The 25,396-nt window shown below is 35.3% G+C and overlaps 1 protein-coding gene and 1 pseudogene across 1 annotated transcript; one reads left to right on the top strand and one right to left on the bottom strand.

Moving 5' to 3' along the window:
* The first annotated feature begins 5,216 nt into the window (after positions 1 to 5,216).
* LOC123664203 lies at positions 5,217 to 7,953 on the top strand (annotated as a pseudogene).
* Positions 7,954 to 10,612: 2,659 nt separating this feature from the next.
* Positions 10,613 to 25,131, bottom strand: LOC123664202 (solute carrier organic anion transporter family member 1C1-like). The gene is made up of 12 exons (XM_045598799.1): positions 25,092 to 25,131; positions 22,094 to 22,258; positions 21,498 to 21,665; positions 20,579 to 20,782; positions 19,701 to 19,822; positions 19,152 to 19,238; positions 18,108 to 18,304; positions 17,434 to 17,547; positions 17,006 to 17,130; positions 15,680 to 15,820; positions 10,711 to 10,840; positions 10,613 to 10,667 (listed from the first exon to the last, which is right to left on the bottom strand). The coding sequence occupies exons 1-12, from the start codon at positions 25,129 to 25,131 to the stop codon at positions 10,613 to 10,615; spliced, it is 1,548 nt and encodes a 515-aa protein (XP_045454755.1).
* Between the last annotated feature and the right edge of the window lie 265 nt (positions 25,132 to 25,396).

Raw genomic sequence — 25,396 nt, 5'->3', positions numbered from 1 at the left:
AAGTTGTAAACTGCACGCTGGCCCACCTGTTGGTCATCGAGTTGCCGAATTGTGATTCGATTCGATGACTGTACCGACGATCTACGAAAGATCGCCGGTATAGGCTGGATGAGGATTACGAAAAACCGCGATGTCTGGCCTGAACTTGGGGAGGCCTATGTCCAAAACTTAGTTTGGCACATGTATCTTAAAATCATGCTGAATTTACAACGAAAACAGTGCCATTTATAAACTTACACGTCGTTGATTGTTATTACTATTAGCAACCACCTTTTCCATATTACAATTAACACAGATTTATTAACCACAATGATCAGGAGGTAATTTATTTATTGTGGTTGAATAGGACGGAGTATGTTAATATGTTATCAATGCACGTGGCTGTTGAGTCGAGTTTTAATCCTTTTAACATAAACTTTTACGATTCAGCCTGTAATACCCCACTGCAGGGCATTGGCCTCTTTCTCCATGTAGGAAAAAAATCAGAGCTTAACCCACCACGTAGCTCCACTGCGGAATGGCCGATATATTATGATAAGTAACGACTCATAGTCTATCTATAAGTACTATGAGTCATTAGTCATCGCGATGTTTATCGCTACCAGGTGTGTATGATAACGATCAGAAAGATAGCTTAACGTTCTCTCTGAGGCACGGTGTCCCCACTTTGACACCTACTAGGACATCCAAACTAGAAATAAATATTAGCACAAATACACATATTCATCCCCAGCGGCAATCGAACCCGCAAACTGCCGGTGTATAAACGCTTAGACGGCACACACGCACCACTACACCATAGCGGTTGTTATAAATAATAATATAAACTTTTATGTATCGGTAATTGTAAAATCATTTGGGTGTTTTTTATTCGAAAACGATTCCACACTCTAAAGAGCATTTACTTTGTGTCCACCACGCTGCTCCACTACGGATTGGCGAATATCCGTATAAAAACTATACTACTACTACTACCGTATATAAACTATAACTATACTACTTACGTATTAACAGTGACGTAAAGAGCTTAATTCGCGCCTGGGGCAAAATACATTTTCTGCGCCCCCCACCCCATTCTAAAAGCATAAATGTCCTACATTTTTTATTTTGCGGACCATTTGGCGTCCCTTTATGAGTAGCGCCCGAGGTATGATGCCCCCTTTTGTCCCCCCCCCTCGTTACGCCACTGCATATTAACACTAATACTACGATCCACTGGTACCTATCACTGTTATCACTGTTATTTGTATTACCGTATCTTTCTTTATTTATTGTAACTAAGTGTTTATGAGTCAGCCATATAACGAACGAATGACGAAAAATTAAATAAGAAAATCAAGCCGGGCGGGAAGCATTGCGGTGATTTAGATGTCTGACATTGAAAATATCGGTCTTCTTCATTTATACGAAACAATTTCAGTACTTCCCCGTTTTGGTCCGTAAAAACAAAACATAGCCGTTAGCTATCAAATGTTTGTGTACTTATTTTTTAAGGGTACCGTATCTCAAAAGAAAAAACGGAATCCTTATAGGATCACTTTGTTGTCCGTCTGTCTGTCAAGACCATTTTTCTCAGAACACGTAGAGGTTTCAAGCTGAAATTCATATCAAATGCTCAGATGGAGTATTTGATATGAATCCTCCCTTGGAGCTGTGAAAAAATCAAACTTCTAAGCCACCCCAATCAAAAGATACAGCCGTTTAGGCTGCAAATTTTCGACACTCGGAATTTTGGTTTCTATAAATAAAAACCCATGTTTCTATTGTAATAAAGACATATGGTAATTTTTTATTATTGTTATATTCGTAACTCAAAAACAACAACCTTCTTAATGGCGTCATACCAATTAAATTACTTAGCTATACTGTATATATTAATTTATTTTCTTTTTGACAGTTCAAAAACATTTAAAATTAGTGACCGTCACACGTTAACACTTCGAGTTGAAATAATAATCGATTTTATTTAAGATAAAAGGAATAACACAGTTCTACTACTATAAATAAATAAATAAATATCTACACAATACACACACGGTCGTCTGTTCCTAAAGTAAGCAACTTAATGGTAACAGCCGACTGGTATAGCTACATTTTTTTTTACTCATCATCATCATCATCATCATTTCAGCCTATGGCAGTCCACTGCTGAACATAGACCTCCCCAAGTTCGCGTCAGACATCCCGGTTTTCCGCAATCCTCATCCAGTCTACAACGGCAATCTTACATAGATCGTCGGTCCAACGGGCCGGGGGACGTCCCACACTGCGTTTCCCAAGACGCGGTCCCCACTCCAGGACCCGTCTACTCCAACGGCCATCGGTCCTGCGACACAAATAACCAGCCCACTGCCACTTCAACTTGCTAATTGTGTGGGCTATGTCGGTTTATTTTCGTTCTCTCGCGGATAGTCTTATTTCTAATCCTATCTTTGAGAGAAACCCCAAGCATGGCCCGTTCCATTGCACGTTGAGCGACTTTAAATTTGTGGACCAGTCCCTTCGTCAGTGTCCACGTTTCGGCTCCATATGTTAAAGCAGGCAGGACGCATTGCTCGAAGACTTTTGTCTTCAAGCATTGCGGAATCTTCGAAGTGAGCTGTGTGGCTACGGCGCTATAGAATTTAGCCACCCCCTCTCATTCCGTGGGTGTCGTAAGAGGTGACTAAGGGATAACATAGTTCCACTACCACCTTGGAATTTAAAAAGCCGACCGATGGCGGGATAACCCACCCAACTGCTAGCTTTTTAAATTGCACAGACCGAGGACGGGCAGCAACGTCTTTCCTGCGTGGTGACTATGGGCAAAAACCTCCATGAGTGCGCACCTTGAGTCATATATGCCATTTTTATTTCTTTTTTTTTTTTATTAAATTTATAAAAACAAAAATTACATGACGTCAAATTATTTTTTTCAAAGTAATATTAAAATCCTCGATATTTCCACCGACTTGTTATAAAAGCATAATAGAATCAAAAACAACGTTCACGTTGCAAAATATTTAGAGTAAATCTTTAAATATCCTCCTTTTGTTTATTAATCTGAGGAGTGAATACAATGTAAAAAATAATTTGTAAAGAATAATTTAAAAATAAATTATTGACATCAAAAAATATTTTTATAAAAAAAATATAAAACACATAAATTGAGGTTTGATTATTATTCTGATATAAAAAGTTTGTATATGTGTGGATAACCTACACGTAGAAATACTTTTAAGATAATAATGTCACATGGGTTCAAAATGCAAAATAAAAATAATAAATATTATTGATATAAAAAATGTTTTTTTTTTTTTTAAATGAACATTTATACAAAATTCAACATACCGAATTCAGCAATGATATTTTTCTCACAATAGCTGTATAAATTCACAAAATTCTAACAAAAAAAAAATTACTAGGGAGATGGGCATAATCAAGTTATTGAAAATTGTCAATCACGCATCCACTATACACGGAATACACGAATACCACACAATTATGATGTGTCTAATGAGGATAATATACTAAAGCCGAATCCTCAAAAACTACTTTTAAATGTATTTTACCAGTGTTCCAAGAATTATCGTATTCTAAACACAATCATTCAAACAGTGATAACAAAAGATTAGATGCAATTTCTGATTTTTAAAAAAACTATGTTACTCATTCGACTGTATTTTGCCTCATAACTGTTTAATTATGTATTCACTTGACTATTTTCTCATCAACCTACGCTGTATTATTATACTTGTGCATCGGGTAGGTCTGAGAATCGGCCAACATCTATCTTTCATACCCCTAGTTATAAGGGTCCCCCCCCCCCTTAAGAGGCGACTAAGGGATAACAAAGTTCCACTACCACCGTGCAACTTAAAAAGCCGACCGATGGCGGGATAACCATCCAACTGCTGGCTTTGAAATACGCAGGCCGAAGATGGGTCGCAGCGTCTTCGGTGGGATAAAGCCAACCCTGCGGTCACCATACCGCCTGCCCAGCGTGGTGACTACGGGCAAAACACATGAGTTCACGCCATTTTTGGCGTGAACTCGTGGAGGCCTATTTCCAGCAGTGGACTGTATAGACTGTAATGAACGCAGAACTTCTTCAGTAAACAACTAATACCGGAATAAAAACTACTGTATTAGTTACTTTAATGAATTCCTTTAAAGAAATTTTTTATAAGGTGTACATAGAACGGATTATTTTTAATTGAGTCGTACGTTGTAATCTAAAAATGAATTATCAATGTATCTGGAAAATGGAAAAAACCAGTTCCCAAGACTGACTGTTAGATGAGTTTTAAAAAAAATTCTAACACTAATACTTAAGTATACTTACACTGGATAACACATAAAAACTCCAATTAAAATTATGTCTTCAAAAAAGTTACTATATCGAAATGTTTTAAGCAACGCTAATATCAAACAGTGAGTATACAGTTCAGTAAATAAAGTTCCAAAATTTATCGAAAATAAGGATCACAAAATATAATTTTCGCGATTTAGAGTTGTTCCGCCTCAATAAATATTACTAAACTTTATTTTCTCCGGAGGCTGCCAGCATTTATATACTATTTTATCTTGTGTCGTAACTTTTTTATATGTTCATAAGCATACGATATCTGATCTTCATCGAATATCTTTAACCGATAGCTAATCGACTCGTAGTAAAGTTCCACCTCTCAACCTCTCTGTAAATATTGACATTTTGAATAAACAGCTTTTTTTAAGATGAATTAACGAGACTCTTTGAACATGTAGTTGGATTCTAATTAAGCTACTCCAATTTGCCGCTTAATATCATAAACATAAGTGTCATTATTTTTAAAGAATAATTAATTTACAGCTAAATATCCTTTCTGGTGTTACTCCTATATCTTTTATATTACGGAATATCTTTATCCTTTATATTACGAAAATTGTACCCCTTATTGTGCAGTCTATTAGTCTAAGTCTAAGTCCGTAATAAAAAAATAAGTAAGTTCCGAAATAAAAAAAAATATTACATTAAACATGCTCACTCAATCACTTCAGCCTTTCTCAGTCCACTGCTGGACATAGGCCTCCACAAGTTCAAGCCAAAATTGGCGTGAACTCATGTGTGTTGCTCATAGTCACCACGCTGGGCAGGCGGGTTGGTGACCGCACATTAAACATTCAAATTCAATAGATTTTTTGACAGTATCGTATGTAACTAGTGTCTGACCTAAAGTTCGAGTTTCGGCAAAAAAATGGGTGTCGGTATAGTTTTACCACGACCGAAACCGAAACTGCATTTGGGAGTTCTCGTGGTGTGAGCGAATGTTTCAGTAAACAATTATTTAGTGACTTCAGCCTATCGCAGTCCACTGCTAGACATAGGCCTCCACAAGTTTGTGTCAAAAATGGGATAAACTTATGTATTTTGCGCATAATCACCACGCTGGGTAGGCGGATTGGTGACCGCAGGGCTGGCTTTATCGCACCGAAGACGCTGCTGCCCGTCTTCGGTCTGTATATTTCAAAGCCAGCAGTAGGATTGTTATCCTGCCATCGGTCAGCTTTTTAAGTTTCAACGTGTTAGTGGAACTGTTATCCCTTACGCCATCCACGGAAGAGAGGGGGTGGCTATATTCTTTAACGCCGTAGCCACACAGCACTAAGATTAATAATAAAATAATATTATCTATGTAAATAAAAATAAATTGCCTTAATGTATTACACTCATTACTTCTAAACGACTACAAAAAATTGGTTGATGAACGTAATTAGAACAGACTTTTTTGTACTTTCTTGTGTATTAATTTGTCAACAAACTTGACTAGTGGGTCAACTACTCATTCGACTATAACTAGTCAAAAATTAGATTTTCAAATAATTGGTTAACTTCTTATTCTATATTCTTTACTGCCGTAACCACACAGTAGAATTTAGTGCTACTGGATAAATTGATTTAGACGGATAGAGCGATTTGCGTGATGAAAATATTTATTGTTTCTGACCTAAAATATAAGATTGTTTAGTTATGAATACTACTAAGAAATAAAATCACAGATATCTACTTAAAATTATGAGAATTCCTGTTGAAATTTCCTAAGTAAACTTCCCATACAATCATCGTTTTTATCACGCTTTTATTAGCTTGGGTTGTATGTGTTTATGTATGTATGTATGATGTAAAAGTGTGAGGTGCTTCATATATTAAATGTTACAATTATGCTACTTGCAACTATCTATGTGCGGAGAGTTATAAAAACATAGTAAAAAGTTATGAAAATATAGTAAAATGCACCCGACGTTTTTTACTCTGAATTGAATTATTCTCTTCATAATTTAAATTTTATTGGAACGAAGTTCCTTACGGTAGGCTTGACATTTGGCTGGGCGACCGAACTGAGAAAAATGTGAGACTAAAACCGTAAGAAAAATATATAATGGCAGTGATGTAATATCAGTCACACGACTGTATAATATGACGTATGTAAAACCGAACTCATTTAACATTAACGCTATAAATGTTTGGCGTTTTTTGGTAAAATAATGAATTATAATTGTGTTTGCTCGCAAACGAAAAAAAAAAAATCAGTCGAATTGAGAACCTCCTCCTTTTTTGGAAGTCGGTTAAAAATCAGCCATACGACAACCACAAAAGTTCCGTAGGGAGTGGCTTAGTAATCCGGATTTTTGTTCGTGACTCTTGCCTGATTCTAACAAATTAAAAACGCCTGATATTATTGTCCAAAGCGACAATCACTGCGGCGTTAACAGTTATTCGCAATTATGCAACTAGCAGAAATCATTTAAGAATGCTAAAGAGTTTAAATAAACGAAACAAAATTATTAGTTTTACTGATAAAGCGTTAAGTTAAGATCGAAATGAATCACTGGATGCTAAAATTTCACGCGCAGAAATCAAATTATGTAGTTTTATTTCAGAACACTTTATCTTTTAAGGTTATGAATCACTCTTAACACCTCAAGAGTATTTTTCTGATAGTGCCATTATTAGATGAATCAACTGACATTTCAAGGATGCAAACGTTGTACGTCATTACGATAAAAGTCTTGGACGAACAGTTAATCATTTTTGGGAATTGTGTAAAATTTTCAAGGATGATTCTTGAGAAATAACTGCCACAGCAGAGCATCTTTTTAATTGTGTCCGGGAACTCTTTCAACGTTTCTCTGTACCCTTTGATAAAATTATTGGTTTCGGGTCAGATGGATGTAATGCCATGATGAGTAAAAATAATTCAGTAAGAGCAAGATTTGCAGAGTGTTGTTCAAACATTTACATTATGACATGTATTTATCATTCACTTCACCTTTGTGCTAGTGAAGCTTATGATTCTTAATTGTGAAAAATTATTCCATTCTATTCAAATCACTTCTCATCAAGTTGTAAACGACAGCATGAATTGAAACAATATCAACAGTTCTTAGAGCTAAAAAGTCATAAAATTTTGCGTCCAGTGGGGACTTGATGTCTATCAGTCAATCAATCAAATCATTACAGCCTATACAGTCCACTGCTGGACATAGGCCTCCACAAGTTTACGCCACAAATAACGTGAACTCATGTGTTTTGCCCATAGTCACCACGCTGGGCAGGCGGGTTGGTGACCGCAGTACTGGCTTTGTCGCACCGAAGACGCTGCTGCCCGTCTTCGGCCTGTGTATTTCAAAGCCAGCAGTTGGATGGTTATCCCGCCATCGGTCGGCTTCTTAAGTTCCAAGGTGGTTGTGGAACCTTGTTATCCCTTAGTCGCCTCTTACGACACCCACGGGAAGAGAGGGGGTGGCTAAATTCTTTAGTGCCGTAGCCACACAGCACAACACAGCATGTCTATCAGTAATGGCTGTAATTACCAGGTTTTTAGCAGAACTCAGTGGGACGCATTGGTTTTATATTTTAACAATATTGCTTATGATATTGAAGGAAAAAGATTAAATATTTGTAAATACTACTTCAACGGCTATACATTTTGATACAGAAGAACTTATACCTAAACAACTTAATGACGTGTTTTCTCATTGTCGTATACATTGTAAAATATTTTGTGATATTAAAATGGAGCGGGGCGATAAAGAGAATTTTTAAAACTTTCCATACGCTTGGTATTAGTCAAATCTTTGTGTACCGGGCTATTGATAGATACAATGAATCCTCCTCTCTTTGTGACGGAAAAAGATCTGGCCGCCCATGTTGTATTCATATGAAAAAGGTGATCAAAACAGTAAGCGAAAGAATTTGAAGAAATCCTGTCCGAAAGCAAAAGTTTTTATCTTAGAAGATGAAGATATCACCTAGAACCTAAGACTAAAGAGACGCACTGGTCATGATGTACGAACGTCACTTTTTGTAAGGTACCCCATCCCCGTTTGTTATATCTTATCACGGAAAACAAAGCCACCCCTTCACCCTTTGTGTCCAACCTTCTACGACACATACGATTCTACATCTACGACACCTGACATACAAAAAATTTGAAATAAACCCTCTATTTCTAATTTTATGAGAATATAACTGCTTACAAAAAGTAATAATACAAAATATACCAAACTAATTACAGCTTATCGCATAGACCCCAATTGCTCCGTACACCATGTCTAATTACTTCCGCTGCGCCGACATCACAGAGGTGGGGCTAACGAGCTATGAAGCTACTACCGATTTCAAGTTGACAATGAAAATAGTTAAAAAAATATCAACCACTAAAGACCATCTGGGGTCGCGGTGGTCCCGCGCGCCTAATTTGAGGTTAATAACTTTTCAACAAAAAAATATTTTATTAAAATGTGTCGTAAACTTTATGCTCTGCGATTTTTACCCGACTGCCAAGGAAGGGTTATGTTTTTCGCGCGTATCTTGTATGTATGTATATTTGTATGTAATATTCTTTACTACCTCATATTTCCAGAACCACTGAACGGATTTACATAATTGAGGTATCGTTAGGTTCATCTTAGCTGCCCAAGTGTTCTTAGATAGGTGACATTAAAAAAAATCAAACATGGCGGCTGCACGAAGTCATTGTAGTTAATGAAAAAAAATTTTTTTTCTCGAATACTACAATATGGGTATCAAATTGAAGGGCACAATACAAGGATTTTAAAAAAGTATATCATGATTATTATTACCGTAATACTAATAAAGAAATACAATATTAAAGTTTAAAAAATGTGGACTTTGCTCTTTCCCACGCCTATGCCATGCCAAACTCGCCTCCTAGGCGACGATCAACTTCGGGGTGTAGCCTTTCTCGGCCATTCTCCGATTAGCAAATTTTTCGTGTCCGGGCTTGTTTAAACCGTAATATCATCATATTCAATCATACACTTTTTTATATATTAAAGATAGCATCCGTACCTAGCTGTAAAAAAAATATTGACTTCTGTTTTAAGTAATTAAGACTAAATTAATTTAACTTATGTTCAAAAAACCTCTGTTCTCTAATTACCGTGGCGTGTCCGCACACCAACTTAATCTTAAAACTTGCTTGTAATTTTTATAGCGTATAGATTTACTTTGATCCATTCAACGTTTTAAACGATATTAAGCAGCGTCTATCGCATAACAAAATATCAACTCAATAGAACCAGTCTACAAATAATTATTATGAAGTAATCGTATGTCCAATGGAAACTTCTAATTACCGTAACATCTGCTGTTCTCGAGTGCACATCCCTAAATAAAAGTATTTGGCACATCACTACCGTACGCATCGCGTCTCCTCAGTGTGTACCGAGGTCCATCAGCAGTTGTATGACTCTCATGTTAGTGTACCGCCAATGAAGCACGTGAGTATATAATTACCGTAGCCTTGGTTAAAAACTTTTCTAATTACCGTTGTTCTTATTTTAATACTAGATTTTTAAGATAGACCCAAGTTGATCATGTAAATGGAGACACTACTTTGGCCTCCGTACGTTGTAATAAGCTAAAATTTGTATACTGTGTCGGTTTTAAACATTTTTATGAAAATTTATCGTTTTCTAATTACCGTATACTAATTACCATATGTTTATAATTACCGTTGTATGAAAAAGTAATACTTGTTTACCGCGGTTTTCGTAGATTATTATTATTATTGTCCGTAAATATGTCTATATTCGTCAAATTATTTAATTTATAAGATAGGAAAACCTAAAAAGACCAAAGAGGAAGTTAAAGAAAATAGAAGGCTTGCCGCGCGACAATGCCGAGAACGAATTAAAAATGCCCCTTTTTGTATAAGCAATCAAAAAAAAAAATAAAGGAGAAAGAAGGGTACAATAAAAAAATAAAAAAATACTGCCTATCTGCGAAATGTCACCAAAAGCCGGAAGAAAACTCAAAAAAGAAGTAGAGAAAATTTCAGAGCTTACTATAAAAGACAAAAGGAAAAGGGAAAATTGAAAACAATCGAGGAAGAAGTGACCTTAGATATAGAGGTGCTTGATAACAATATAACAGATCCTCTTAAAACTTTGTCACACCACATCTCAATGATTTATCATACTCGCTGCGCTAAAAAGTACACTAAAAGTTTGGCATTAAAGCTATCAACACGCCTCGTAGTAAACATTTCGGAGGTACTGCAGTAATGCGGCAACTCGAGCAGCACTCTAAATGCATTGTTGTACTGGACTCCCAGGGCGTTGTACGCTAGCTGCGTATACCTGACCCAAAGGCTGCAGGTGTAGAAGAATTGGCAATATGCCTTAAACAGAGTTAGCTTCACACTATCAGTACACCTTGCAAACCTTCGGGCCAGCATGTTGAAGCGCACGGCCAGCGCCCTGCGCTCTCGCTCCAAATACTCGTCATCGCTGAGGTTGTCCGAAACCCAGTGACCCAGATACTTAAAACGTTCTACTCTATTTAAAGCAGCACCTCCCAAGATATAAAGGTGGCACATTCGCATAGACTTTCTTGCCAGCCTTAAACACTAGGAGTTCACTCTTTTTCGAGTTGTATATCTGAGTCCCTGGGCCTCAGCATACCTTTCACAAATCCGTATTAATTTGCGCAGTGTACCTATAGATGGGCTTAACAGTACCATATCGTCAGCGTAACTGATGTTATTTAATGTTGCTATTTCTAAGCTCACCAAGCAGCCCGTTCATATACAGGTTAAATAAACTTATAATCATAATTCATAATCGTTTGTACAAAATTGTCCCGAAAATCCCAAATTAAAAAAAAAGAAGATATGATTATATCAGCAAGACCAAATTTTTCTGCAGTCGACTTCTTTTGAAAAAGAATTAGTTCCCTTGAAAAAGACACCAAATTTTAAACCTTCTTTAACCACATCAACGCCGCGTCCATCTAGTGCTCTGTCATCATCTTCTACTGAAAGTATGTTATTTTATTATTAATCAATAATGAGCATTTGACCGAAAATAAAGATACAAGTGTGAATATTACGGAACGAGCGTCTTCCTTGTGTTCAACACCAACTTCACCAACTTCACCATCTTCAAAGATAACTGTCGAGAAACCGATACGTAAAAAATCTCACTCTTATTGTTATTTAGAAGGCATGTATAGAAAACAAATAAAGAAATGTCATATTTGAGACCAAACAATAGAGCTAAGAAGAGCAAAAGAAAAGTACAGGAAGCAAGCATTAAGACTGAAATATAAAACACGCTACATCCAAAACCAAAACAAAGTCACGATAAAGAAATAGAACCAAAGTATTTACATAATAATAATATAGGGATTACTGTAGAGAAAACCAAACAAGACGTCCAAATTTTTGTAGAGCAAGATGAGATCAGTCACATTTGTCCTGGCAAGAGAGAATATATTTCAAGAAAAACGTGGCGTGAACTCATGTGTCTTGTCTTGTCTTGCCCATAGTCACCACGCTGGGCAGGCGGGTTGGAGACCGCAGGGCTGGCTTTGTTGCACCTAAGACGCTGCTGCCCGTCTTCGGCCTGTATATTTCAAAACCAGTAGTTGGATGATTATCCCGCCATCGGTCGGCACTTTCAAGTTCCAGGGTGGTAGTGGAACTGTGTAATCCCTTAGTCGCCTCTTACGATACTCACGGGTAGAGAGGGAGTGGCTATATTCTTATTGCCGTAACCACACAGCATATTTTCTAATTACCGTTACATTAAATATAAAAATTTTCTAATTACCGTACCCATAAATTTTTTAAGTCTCATTATCTAGAAAACCACAATTAACTGTTACATGCCAAAATAATTATTGAATTCGTATTTTTGATTTGTTTCATATTTTAATGTGTTTAAGTCAAATCAGTGAAAAATAAAAAACGTCACGGTAATTAGGCAAAGAACGCCGAATTGGAGAATGACCGTTCTAATAAAATACAATGGTTAAAAAAAAACATACAATTAAAATTACAAATAAAAATTAATAAAGGGGAATGCCCATACGTGGTTTCCTCCTTCCACGTCGTTGTGCCTAAACCAAATTAATATTAAAAACTAAGTTTTTAATTTACACTAGCCATTGTAAAATACTTAGCCATAACTTCGACGGATAAGAATCCACATATTAAGCAGTAATTTATTCATTTCCGTTTTACTCGCAATTCCCAAGTATTTTTTGTTATTGACATTTGAATCCTCAGTATTGCCATTTTCGTACGAGCGTATCGACTCACCAAAGTATAATCGATACACTTATATTTATTGCGTTGCATAAATTTTCGAAGGACTACCGTATTAATATATTTTAAATGTACAGCACAAAATGTTTGATATTGTTTCTATTTATTTCGCTGACTTTGTGTGCATATTGAATTTCTATCTTGTTCCAGCTTTTTCAGTTGATTTTCTATTAGTTGTTCGTCACGCAGGCGGGTTTTTTGTTTTTTTTTTTTTTTTTTATAAAAATATTGACATAATTGGAGTTACCTATAGAAAACGAGATAATCACTTTTACTTTTACTGTCTTTCGTGACCATTGACCTTGAATAACTTATGTATTATTGAGGTGTTTTACAATAAAATACTATTACTTTTATCACTGTATTTTATTAATGTACAAATATATTATCATCTAGTTATGAGCTAGTTATAAACATGTCTCTCTGTATTCCGGCTATATTTTATATGACAAGGGCAACACTTTCGCCTGCGTTCAGGAGGACAGCGTAAGGCTGCGTTCGCTATCGCTACAACTTACAGCTCTCTAGGTGTACGCCTTTGACACCTGGTAATGTAGTAGTATCTCAAATGTATATATGTAATAGTATCTAAGGCCATTATGAGATAAACTTCATATGTGTCGATTTTAAAGTTACGTAGTAACGAGTTGTACTTATTACTGCTTCCTTTATTTTTTCATATATAATTTTGGCTATGGTATGCCTCAATGTATCTCTATATGGCCCTAAATGGAAAAACGCCAGTTTAATAACACGTTGTATATGTAAAAGTAAGAGGAAAATAAAACTTTTACTATAATACTTTAAACGTATAATATTGTCATTACATTATGAAAGCGTATTGAAGATTAACAAATTAAATAATTAAATAATGATAATATAATTATAATAATAAAGAGTTCAGAAGTAGAAAACCTTTAATAATAACAATATTAATGACCTATATAATAAAATAACTTAATATGTACAATTTTTTTTTTGTGTTACCCACACATTAGGAATTCTAAACATTTTAAAAATTTCGATCTAGCGGGTACATCGTTCTATAGCTTAATTGGCTAGGCGCCGACATGGTCAGTCGGAGACGCGGGTTCGAACCCCGCAGGAGCGGTCAATTTTTGATATGATATTCAAAAATGTTTAAAATAACTTAAATTAAAAAACAATATATTTACTAAGGCACGAAGTAGTGGTGGGTAGACGCAGTAAAACAAACAACGCCGATCGCTTTTTGAATTAATATTAGTACATAATATAATATCTTTTTATACATAATAATATATCCAGCCTTTTATACAAAATACAAGCCTTAATGCGCATATTATATTTCTAAACTATGTGCAAAAAATAGTCTATAATAGACGACAAGTTCGATTGTATACAAATTATGCCTATAGTGCTAATACAATGTTTGTCTAAAGCTTAGAAATGTTATATAGTACCTAGGTATATGTGGTTTAATTTTATCCTTCATTATATCCACTCAATATGTACACTGTATGTATTTAATTAATTAACAGTAATGTGAAATAAATAAACTACGTCTCCGTAAATCAGCCATGACAATCTGTCGTTTGTTAAAATCATAAGAATACCTTGGATACTATTTCAAAAGTGATGGAATACTGGTGACCATCGCGTGAAGCGATCGAAGACTGTCCAACAATTGATCAATTGTCGGTAGTATTACACCGATCAGGTCTAAATGAACATGTTTGAATCACGTTGAAAGTGACGTTCTTAGGTCAAACATGTCTTAGACCGTTTACGTAAGTTTTTTTGGGGTTAAACCCAAATTAAACGTTGTAAAACAATAAATTGAAAATAAAAAACTATTTTTCACTGCTCCTTATCCTTATAAAGATATAAATGAACTACAATACACTATGATTATAATCCTACTAATTTAAAGAAACTCAATATTTACAAATATATACAGTCTTAAAAAAGTTTTATTATAAGGCATAAGACAGTAAATCCTCTTTCCAAACTTAAGAATGTATAAAACATGTCTGTTGCACCATAACTTTGGAAACAACTGAAGAAAAATCAAAAGTAACAATTTATTCAAATACAACTATATTTAATAGTTATATTTTTATATCACATATATATGTATTTACAAATATACAAAATTTTCACCTAAATCGGCACCAATAAAAGTGGTTTAAATACTCAGACCGAGATTCTGAAATTGCGCCCTTTTAAGGTCCCAAAAAAAAGGTATTTTTGGCCCAATTAATGCTAGATAGCTATGATCGACTAAAATTTTTTAATTGATAATTGGTATAAAATAAGTTACTGCTTTGTCTCATCTTATTGCATCAAACTGTATTATCGAAAAGAAAACACTATTGACCATTTTTTTTATTCTGATCAAATCCCCTATCACTAGACCATAAAACGACTCTGTCTTACATAAAGTTATGACTAGAACTAACACCACTTTTTTATAACCTTGTAGCTGCAATGATATTTTTATTTCTATTTGATATTCTGAAAAAATTCCATGATGTTATCGTGGTCATAATGGATGTTAGCATCAGGAACGCGCAGGTGGCACCCAGAAGATAAGGAAAAACCTCACTCTGTAGATGGCATCTACCCCCTTCGAACCAACGGCATGTGAAAACTGAAACAAAACGATGAATAGATTTAGAAAAAAAAGCAGATATCATGAATTTTTTTTTTTTTTTCTATTAAACTGTTTTACGTCTCTATATTATGAGATTATTGTTTTATATTTTAGGATTGTTATTTTATCGTCTTCTTTATAGCGCAATTCCAAATACGTAACAGTAGATGTCCACACACCATACACACCAGTAAAGGACACACTAATAGGCACAAGGAAATCTTTTACATCGGATAAGGGTCGGGCAGGAGTTAGGTGCCTTATTTACCACTCCGCTGTACTGCGATAAGATTACAAAAAGGACTTCCAAAACATGTTTATAACTTTACGTGAATTTCCTCCAGCGCCAAAAAACTATTGCTAGTCCAATTCGCCAACTTAGTAATAATTCCTCCGGGTTACATTTGCTCTAAAAATAATACAAGTCCGAACATCCTAGAAACTATACCTTGAAGTCCATAAAAGGATAACTGTCCAACGACAAAAGTCATGATGGCGATAATAGAACACGCTACGCCTATTGCCAGGGACTTATCGCGCGGGTCCACGACCCGCAGCAAAAGTACACCTTGAGCTTGAAACGCTAATACTGAAAATTAGATAAGATCAACTAATTATTACCAGCCAGATTACCTTACTAAGCTTATTCCCTACATAAGTTTCAGGCCACAATTTTAAAGGCAAGAGTGACGTAAACAAGGCAATGAATGGTTTACCTAAAATCTGAACTATTACCCTCAATATATTTGATACATTGGGTTTACTAAAAGTTACTTGATTGTTTTTTTCTATATTCTCTTTTACTTTATATAAGAGCCTGTAAATTTATTTCTGCAAGACATGGCCTATTTCAGTAAGCAGATTCGATCGTGCTTTCTAACCTGTATCTTTAGTTTCTAACCTGTAGCAGCTGTACAAAATATTTCCAAAACACGTAGATTTCAGAACAATATTCAAATTCAATATACAATTTTTCGTTAATTGTTAATTCTTCACTAACTACTACTTATACTCCATGTTCTTTTTGGTATGTCTGACCTTAACATAGATATGTACTGGGTCGGTTTCACCAGTTGTGGATAAAATTTATCCTGCACATAACTTACGAAAAGAGAAAATTTAGAAATATAGAAGATCACAGCAAAATAATACTGTTTTCAAGCAGTATTGTGTTCCTGTTGGTGAGTAAGGTGACCAGAGCTCCTGGGGGGATTGGGGATTGGGTCGGCAACGCGCTTGCGATGCTTCTGGTGTTGCAGGTGTCTATAAGCTACGGTAATCGCTTACCATCAGGTGAGCCGTACACTTGTTTGCCGACCTAATGACATTAAAAAAAAAAAAAAAAAATATCTCATAAACTACGAAAAATGCGTTGAAAATGAATAACTAATAACGTTTATCTATTGGATACTCCCCGTTAAGTAGCGTTATCAACAACCGATGGAACAGGCCCTTACTGTCCATTAGTAAATAGAAATTATAAATAAATTATTATAAATAAATATCTACACAATACACACACGGTCGTCTGTTCCTAAAGTAAGCAACTTAATGCTTGTGTTATAGGTAACAGCCGACTGGTATATAGCTACATATTTTTTTTTCGATAAACATACTTATAAATAATACATATATAAATATATAAATAAATATTTATATTACACCCAGACTCGGGGTGGGAATCGAACCCACAACCCTCGGAACAGAAAGCAGGGTCACTACAAACTGCGCCAACGGGCTAGTCATGAAATGATAATAAAGTAACGTCGCTCACTCGCGAGGGTGAAGAGCATGAAATACAGCAAGTTGTACAGGAGGTGCGCGCTCCGACACGGCGCGTCACCGCACGCGTGCTCCAGCACGTGGCCGCCGCCCGCGCACGTGCAGTTCGAGTACACCCTGGGTACATAATATTCTCACTTAGGAGCAGAACTTCTTAAACTTAACAAGCGTAGTGGTAGAAAGTAGTTGCCACAACCATCTACACTTACAAACATTATATGAATATAACGAAGGAAATATAATTTTATACTTTTCTAATCAATAGCCAAATAAACAAATATTAACTGACGTGACAGACAGTCCCGTCTTGCGTAATATCAAAGGCTCCAAGCTTAAAGTATCTTAATAAACGTCACGCTGTTCTCAAGTTATGGTATGAACAAAAAAAAGTGATTTCTTTAAATAGAGTAGGAAACTCACCGAATCCCATTGATTTCCTGTGACTCACTGCAACCAGCGTGACACGGGGACATGTAGGTGACCATGTCGTTCACTGAACACACCGGCTTGTACTCATTCCATTGAGGTTTACAGCTGTAAAAGAAATTTTCAAAATATGTTTGATAATCTGTAAAGTGACAACTTTAAAAGATTCAATACGATATTTTATTTTATTTGAGAAAAGTTACAATAGGTTTTAGTAATATCTTTTGCTAATTTGTGTGAAATTTAATAATAATTCGACGCGTTGACTCAGCGATCACAGATCTGGACTGGCGCCAGCGGTCGCGGGCACGATCCTCGCTCATGACAAACGTTGGCCATATAGACGTTTGTCGTAATCTGAGCATCTGTGCTTGTGTATTGTTTCCGGACCCCCGACATAGGAAAAAATCCTACTGGAGGCCGTTGAGTGTGAAGCGTTTATTTCTTTATTTATAATGAAATGTATAGTATATAATGAGTGAGGGATCCCGAGGGACACCGGGATCCCGCTTTGCGTGATTACAATCCCTAGTAGAGCCATAACTCTCTTTAGCACTTGTTAAAAACACGAATCAAAAACCAAAAACTGCATTAGTGCTTTACAAAGTGGTATGAACAAGAATTCTTGACCTAAAATGAGATTTAGGTTTCCAGGATATTTAACCTACTTGCACGAAAGACTACACTCCGGATGACCATAAGTACCCTTCTCCATTCCCGCCACATTCCCCGTATCACAGCCAGGCATAGCTGTCATTGCAATGTAAACCGCAAACATCAGTACACTCATTATTATTGCCTGCTTGAGCGCCTTTAATTTGCAAAACTCCATTAAAACTGGAGCTGAGAAAACGACGCCACCGTACTGAAATAAATAAATATTGATATTATAATAAAATAAATTTTCTTTGGAGAGGCATATTAAGAATATACATGAACACAAATAACACATTGCACATTTTGCCCGACTGGGGTAGTACCTCGACCTTACAGAAGATCACAGCAAAATAATACTGTTTTCAAGCAGTATTGTGTTCCTGTTGGTGAGTAAGGTGACCAGAGCTCCTGGGGGGATTGGGTATTGGGTCGGCAACGCGCTTGCGATGCTTCTGGTGTTGCAGGTGTCTATAGGCTACGGTAATCGCTTACCATCAGGTGAGCCGTAAGCTTGTTTGCCGACCTAGTGACATAAAAAAAAAAACATGTATAAAAAATGAATAACATATCTACATATATACATATGAAAGAAAATAACTGTATTTGCTCGCAAACGAAAAAAAAAACGACCTGTATTGATAGGTAATTCAACGTAAGTAGTTAAAAAAATAGTCAAGTAAATCACGTTATCAAAGATTACTCAAAAAACAGCTATCAAAGAAGAGAAGCATTAGTTTTCGATTAAAACAGAAGCATCAAAATCTGTATACCCAGTAAAAAGTAACACGCTATAATTTATTATTACGTAGATCGACGAAAAAATAGTCAAGTAAAAACGCATTATCAGATATATCTCAAAAAGTACTTGTTAGATCTCAATTAAATTTAAATGGCACCACATAACACGCACTGCCTTTCGATTAAAAAGAATATTGTTGTGCCGTGCATTTGTTATCTGACCTAATTGTATACAAATTTGATTGTTAAATATTTAACTTGTTAATATTTATTTATTAATATTCAACTTATTTAACTTAATAAATTATTTAACTTACCGCAACAACAACAGCAATGAAATGACACATCCCGATTTCACTGAAGAATTCATATATAGTTGTGTGTGGAAGCAAATTGAATTTCACCTGGACATAAAATAACTTATTAGAAATCACTTAAAGATTGAGAATTTTTATTATTCCATAGTTAAGTGTCTTAAATTTTAACAAACTTGAGCTTTGAATGAGATGTTCTGATTTTTTTAGGCAAAACGATAATTCTCAGACACGTAGCAAAACCAGCACTGCTGGAAATTTTACTGAGGGTGATTCTTTCAATCACACTTAGATAAAAGCAAGTTATCATACTAACTGTCCTCTCTAACCTTCTCTATTTATGTCGAGTGAAATAACTATTAATTTCAAAAAACATAAGTATTGATATTCTAGACCCAACTAGAGCTTTGTTTGATTTGTATTTATTTGTTAAGTCGTAGGATTTCAGTAAATAAATAAGTTGCAGGATTTGTCTTTTAACTTTTCTTCAACACCGAGATAGTTAAACTATCTGTTATATCACACTAGTTAAGAAAGAAACAACAAGCTTACCTTGATAACATCAAGCTCATAATACCCATATCCCCAGAGAGATGTTGTTGTGAGCGCCATTGAAAACATAAGAGTCATTGCTACTGGGTTGTAAAACACGCGACCAATACTCTTGCAAAAACCTATAAGCAACACCGAAATCGAATTAATAATCAAAAAACTCGACACGATAAAAAATTCCGAAGTATGAAATTTATTAGGCTTGATTAGACAAAACAATTTAAGCATTTATTAGATCCTTGTCTGCTTCCATCTGTTGCATGGTTACGGCAGTAAAGAATATAGCCTCCCCCTCTCTTCCCGTGGGTGTTCGTAAGAGGGACGACTAAGGAATAACACAGTTCCACTACCACATTGCAACTTAAAAAGCCGACCGATGTTGGGATAACCATCCAACTACTGGCTTTGAAATACATAGGCCGAAGACGGGCAGCAGCATCTTCGGTGTGACAAGGCCAGCCCTGCGATCATCAACCCACTAGCCCAGCGTGGTGACTATGGGCAAAACACCTGAGTCTGCGCTATTTCTGGCGCGAACTTTGGGAGACCTGTCTCTAGCAGTGGACTGCGATAGGCTGAAGTGAAGTGAGGATGATGTCTGCTTCTATTTGGAACTTTCTTAAATACGGTCTTGTAAGTTGTATGAATTGTCACTTTGAGTAGGGTAAGTACCAATCCATAGTAAGACAGTGTGGCGGGTCAAGGTCTTCTTCAAGGATGTCTTTGTTTGGTTGTGGAACATTTCATTAATGTAAAAACATTTTATTGAGGTAGGACACAGCAGGATACATCCTGTATAAAACCGTCGCTTGTTTGCCGACCTAGACATGTAAAAAAAGTCAGACTTCGAATTTGGCTTTGAGACAAAAATCTATTACCTCTATCATTCAAAGACAATAGTATAGTTTGCTCTCCATCAACTATCGGTGCATTTCTTGGTACAGCACAGGGCATCTGTACAAAATTCATCCCGTATCCAATCATTATGAGAACAATCTGGAGGATAATGTTACTTTCCACAAGGCCTGTTAATGTTTTGTGTCCGAGGAAAAATGGAAAAACTCGAGCCATTAGCAAAACACCTGAAAAAACAAGAGATTTTTCGATTATTTAACGTAGCACTAAACATACCTACTAAATACTTTTGATAAAGATTAAATTAGGTGATATAGCAATAAAAAGAATGGTACCATTATATTTATTGGACATTGAAGCTAAAGCGAAAAAGCGTTGTAGATTAAGCTCCGATGCTTCTTTTGCATGGAAAATATGCCCAGCAATGGAATATTAAAAGCTGAATCCCGATATATCATCAACTAGTTTTATTTTTAAGCCTCAATCTTTCAATATGTAGTAGAGGACTTTGGTAATTTTTATGCTGTTTTATAATAATTAACAAATTTTTACCGTAGTGCATACTAGTCCGAGCTGGTGCGTATTCGTCGGAGTATGCAATCCCGTGACTCAAACACACAATCCTCGTAAGAATGAAAACTACACAGCTAACCGTCACAATAACGAGACGAACCGCAGTGCGTGGAGATGTTCCGATAAATCCAATATTGTTTGTAGTGTTTTCTACGTCACACAGTTCTGTAACACATTAAAAAAAGACAAATTAAGAAAAGAACATTTGAAGAAGTAAAGAAATTTATAGAATTACCTAGCTTATTAATTACTTCTACTATAGAAATCACTTTTTTTATCAGCTAGAATATATAGTAACTAATTTCTAAGAATTTACGATAACGCTTAGAATTACAATACCATAAAATATCTCAAATAAATAAACATTACCTGATTCTTGTCGCGCCAATTTTTCCGGCAAAAAGAACCAGGATAGAGAACATATAAAAGCGGCTACTGTATACCAAGTCAATAACATTTGCCGTTTTCTGAAACCCCACCAGGATACTAATGGCGCTGCCACAGCTTCAAATATAGCGAATATCACTATCATCATATCTGCAAGAAAGAATCAGCTTTATTGTTTTTGACATTAAAAAGTGCCTACGATTTGTTTCCAAGAAGTATATAAATCTGCCAATACTTATTATCAGCTTTTTTTCAGAAAGGCAAAAAAAAAATGATGAATTCATTAGTTTGCTTATTATGTGTATGTCTGTTTTCAGAATTTATAGCAATATCCGCTCTTCGTGCATCTAGCAGTTTAGAGCGTTGATTGCTATCTCCTTTTTTTCCCTTCTCGCTCAATATACATTGTTATTATTTATTTAATAACGTTTTTGTACAATATACGTAATGTGTTATAAAAAACGTTGGCAGAACGCTACTGCATTTATTACCAGCCAATCTCAATATAGTATGCTCGTATATTAAGTAGTAACAGCAGTAAGCGATCATAAAGAAACAAAAAGAAATTAATTTTATACCTGCAGTGTAGAATGGAAGTTCGCCAGCTTTTATATCCTGCTTGATAAGTCTATAACAGCAAACCTCCCCAATCGTAGAGTTAAATATGATTCCCATCAGAATACCCCTTAACTTCTTTGGAACGAAGATTGTGCCGTTGACCCATGATGCTAGTCGATTTCGTGCTAAAACACCATAAATATACAATATAGTGTTCAATTTACTGTCTTTTTTACGGTAAAAAATAAAATTTTATCTTTTATCGCTTAGCTGTTGACGAGATGTCTTATTTATAAAATCGTACCCAAATTTTTCTGACAAATTTTGAAAATTATTTAAATACCAGATATACATATATAAGTGACATTCTTGTTAAATTTTAATTAAGTTGAAAAAGTAATAAAATAATTGAATAATACCGCGCCTCATACTCAGCAATCCCCAGTATGTAAGCCCTGTGTCGCAAGTTCAGATAAACACACAACACACAAACTCAAATGCCCAGATCACGACAAACATTTTTATAGCCTGTACAAATATTTTATTAACCTTTCACACATTATATTACAAATTTTGGACGATTCAGCCTGTAGCATCTCACTGCTGGGAAAAGACCTATTTCTTCGTGTAGGAGAAGGTTCAAAGCTTAATTTGCCACGCTGCACCTGTGCAGGTTGGCGGATATATACCCATCTATGAGTAACAATTGCTATCATCATTAGTGTTTATGATAAAAACCGGGGCCAACAGCTTATCATGCTCTCCGAGGTGTTGAGATCCACAAAGACAGACATTCAAACTAGAAAGAAATATATTTACAAATATCCATCCCGAGCGGGAATCGAACCCGCAAACCGTTGGTGTTTAGGCGACTACACGCATCACTACAACAGAGGTGTTAGTAACATCACTAATCAAAACTGTAAGGAAAAATTTATGTTTAACATTCGTAGGTTAAGCATGGAAGGAAGCAAAGAAGCATGTATTCTTTTCAGAGTCATGTTCAAGTCTTGAACTTTCATAATTTCTCCGAGCAACTAGTATTTATTCAATTATTTGATAATCCTTTTATTTATTCATTTAGTAGTTTCTTTAGTGGTAGTGGAGATTAACTAGCTCAAGGGTTTGTTGGTTCATGATTATATTTATTTTGGTAGAGTTAGTCATCAATTTTGTCTTACTTAGATTCAATTTCAGTCCTAATTTTTGACTTTCTGCGAACTACATCTATAGTATATCACGAACTATATCTATATCTTGAACAATTTTTCCAGATTTTCCGGATTTTCTTCGAAAAGTACCAGATCGTCAGCAAACCTTAGGATGTTAAATTTAAACCCCTTTAAGTTGAGACCAAAACTTTCCCAGTTTAGGTTACGAAAAATGTATGAAGAATGTGTATATCTCTTCTTCCTATCAGCTGCGCGCTTTTACCCATGCGCATGGAAAATATTTTCTCAATGTTCACAGAAGCCCAGACCGGAAAGAAATACTTGCACAATAACAACAATCCATCCCGCGCGGGAATCGAACCCAAATTTTAAGGTGTTTGAGCGCATACACTATACCAGAGTAATGTTTACAAACTATTAGGGTTCATGAAAAGGATTTTTACCTGATAAGTTATAGCGTTTAAATGCCATCTTTACTTCTGTTTACTTATTTGGCTAAGCAAATAGTTCTTCATGCGTAGATCTTCAATTTACTCCTAGACCTACTTTCTTTTATCCTGCAACAAGACAAAATCAGAATTCAAAATTAATGTATAATTATGTTCTTACACTGTTTTATATTTCTTGCTTCTAGGAAAAATTGATCTAAAAGTAAGAAACCGATTCCTTTTAAATTGAATTTCAGATGTAGGTATGTTTATTGAATTTCCTTATTCCTGCTAATTACGAACTAAATACAAAAATGTATAACAATATATTATTATTAAAGTTAGTTATATTGATATTTAGTATTTACTAGCTGTACCCGCGACTTCGTCCGCGTGGAATTTACAAAAAATGTATTGCTCAGTTCGCAGAGTTATAAAATAAATAAATTTCTAAAATAATAGAGCCCTGCTCTCTTAATTACTCTTTATCACAGCCGCTATCTGCCAGTGAAAATCTCGTCAAAATCGCTCCAGCCGTTTCAGAGATTAGCCGGAACAAACAGACAGACAGACAGACAAAAATTCGTACTATACCAAGATCGGTTATAAGAAGTTTTAATTTTTTTTGTAAATGTTGCACCCACAAGACATCGTAAGCTTCATTATAAGTATATTTTTTCGGTGATTGTACCTTTTCTCGAACTCGAATCATGCAATTTTCAAACTAACTTTCTGGGTCCGCTGACCCTACCTTATCCTGTTAGACCATTTATGACAAAAATAATACTAAAAGATGTATCACAATATCATTTCTAGTGGAGTTTAAACTGAAACAAATTCCGCGAATAATAACAGAAAACGGAACTATATTTTTTTTTAAATACACGTTCTAAAAAAGGCAGTTCAATATGCGTTTAGTTAAATGGAGAATAGATATTAACTATAATTAAAATTTTAGTTTGTATGATGACGATTCGAAGTTGTGTTTGAAGTCTATTTGAATAAAAATATTTTGATTGTGATTTTATTATTTTGATAGACATATTTACATATATTGATCGATTGATTGATTCAACGTGTAACATCCAACTAACATAGGTCTCTTTCTCTATGTAGGATAAGAGTATTTTAGGGTTACGTTTTAATAAGTACATTTAAAACATTAGAATCCGAACAGAGATTAAAACCGCGACCAATCAACTACACCAAAGTGACAGTCGACATATTGGATTATTACCTACAATTCTAATCAAAGCAATGAAACTGGCAAACATCTCTTCATTAACTAAATAAATGTATCAACATTATAATCACCTACTTTTAAAGTAGTCTACTAAAATAATTGTATTTGCTCGCAAACGAAATAATAGTCAGTTCCCTACTTTCGTCTCTTAGTTATCATTCTGTCACCGTCTTACTCCATTTTCCCTTCGCGTCACGCATCATATCCGCCTCCATTTCTGCTTATCTATTTTGCTAAGAATGTTGTTAAGTATTGTTTTACTTCTGAAATCAGAGTATCTCACTTTATCTTATCGTTCATATCCTGTTATGCTTCGCTCCATTGCTCTTAGGCACTTACCCAGATTTTCTCTTAAAGTTTTGGTTAGTGACCATGTTTTACATCTGTAGGCTAGGCATAGAAGAATCACATATTAAAGGTTTTTCTTTTCAAAGCCTTAAGTCTTGAGGTTTCGTAATTTCCCTGAAGGACAGGACATTT

Source organism: Melitaea cinxia, chromosome 21 (assembly GCF_905220565.1).
Source record: "Melitaea cinxia chromosome 21, ilMelCinx1.1, whole genome shotgun sequence".
NCBI lineage: Eukaryota > Metazoa > Arthropoda > Insecta > Lepidoptera > Nymphalidae > Melitaea > Melitaea cinxia.
This window is presented reverse-complemented; position numbering and strand designations above follow the sequence as displayed.

Excerpts from the sequence above, each read along its gene's own strand:
- LOC123664202 (XM_045598799.1), bottom strand. The coding sequence starts at position 25,131 with ATGGAGGCGGATATGATGCGTGACGCGAAGGGAAAATGGA. Across the intron at positions 19,823-20,578 it reads ATTGTCTTTGAATGATAGAG|GTTTTTGCAAGAGTATTGGT; the intron begins GTAATAGATTTT and ends TGTTGCTTATAG. Across the intron at positions 18,305-19,151 it reads TCATTGCTGTTGTTGTTGCG|TACGGTGGCGTCGTTTTCTC; the intron begins GTAAGTTAAATA and ends TATTTATTTCAG.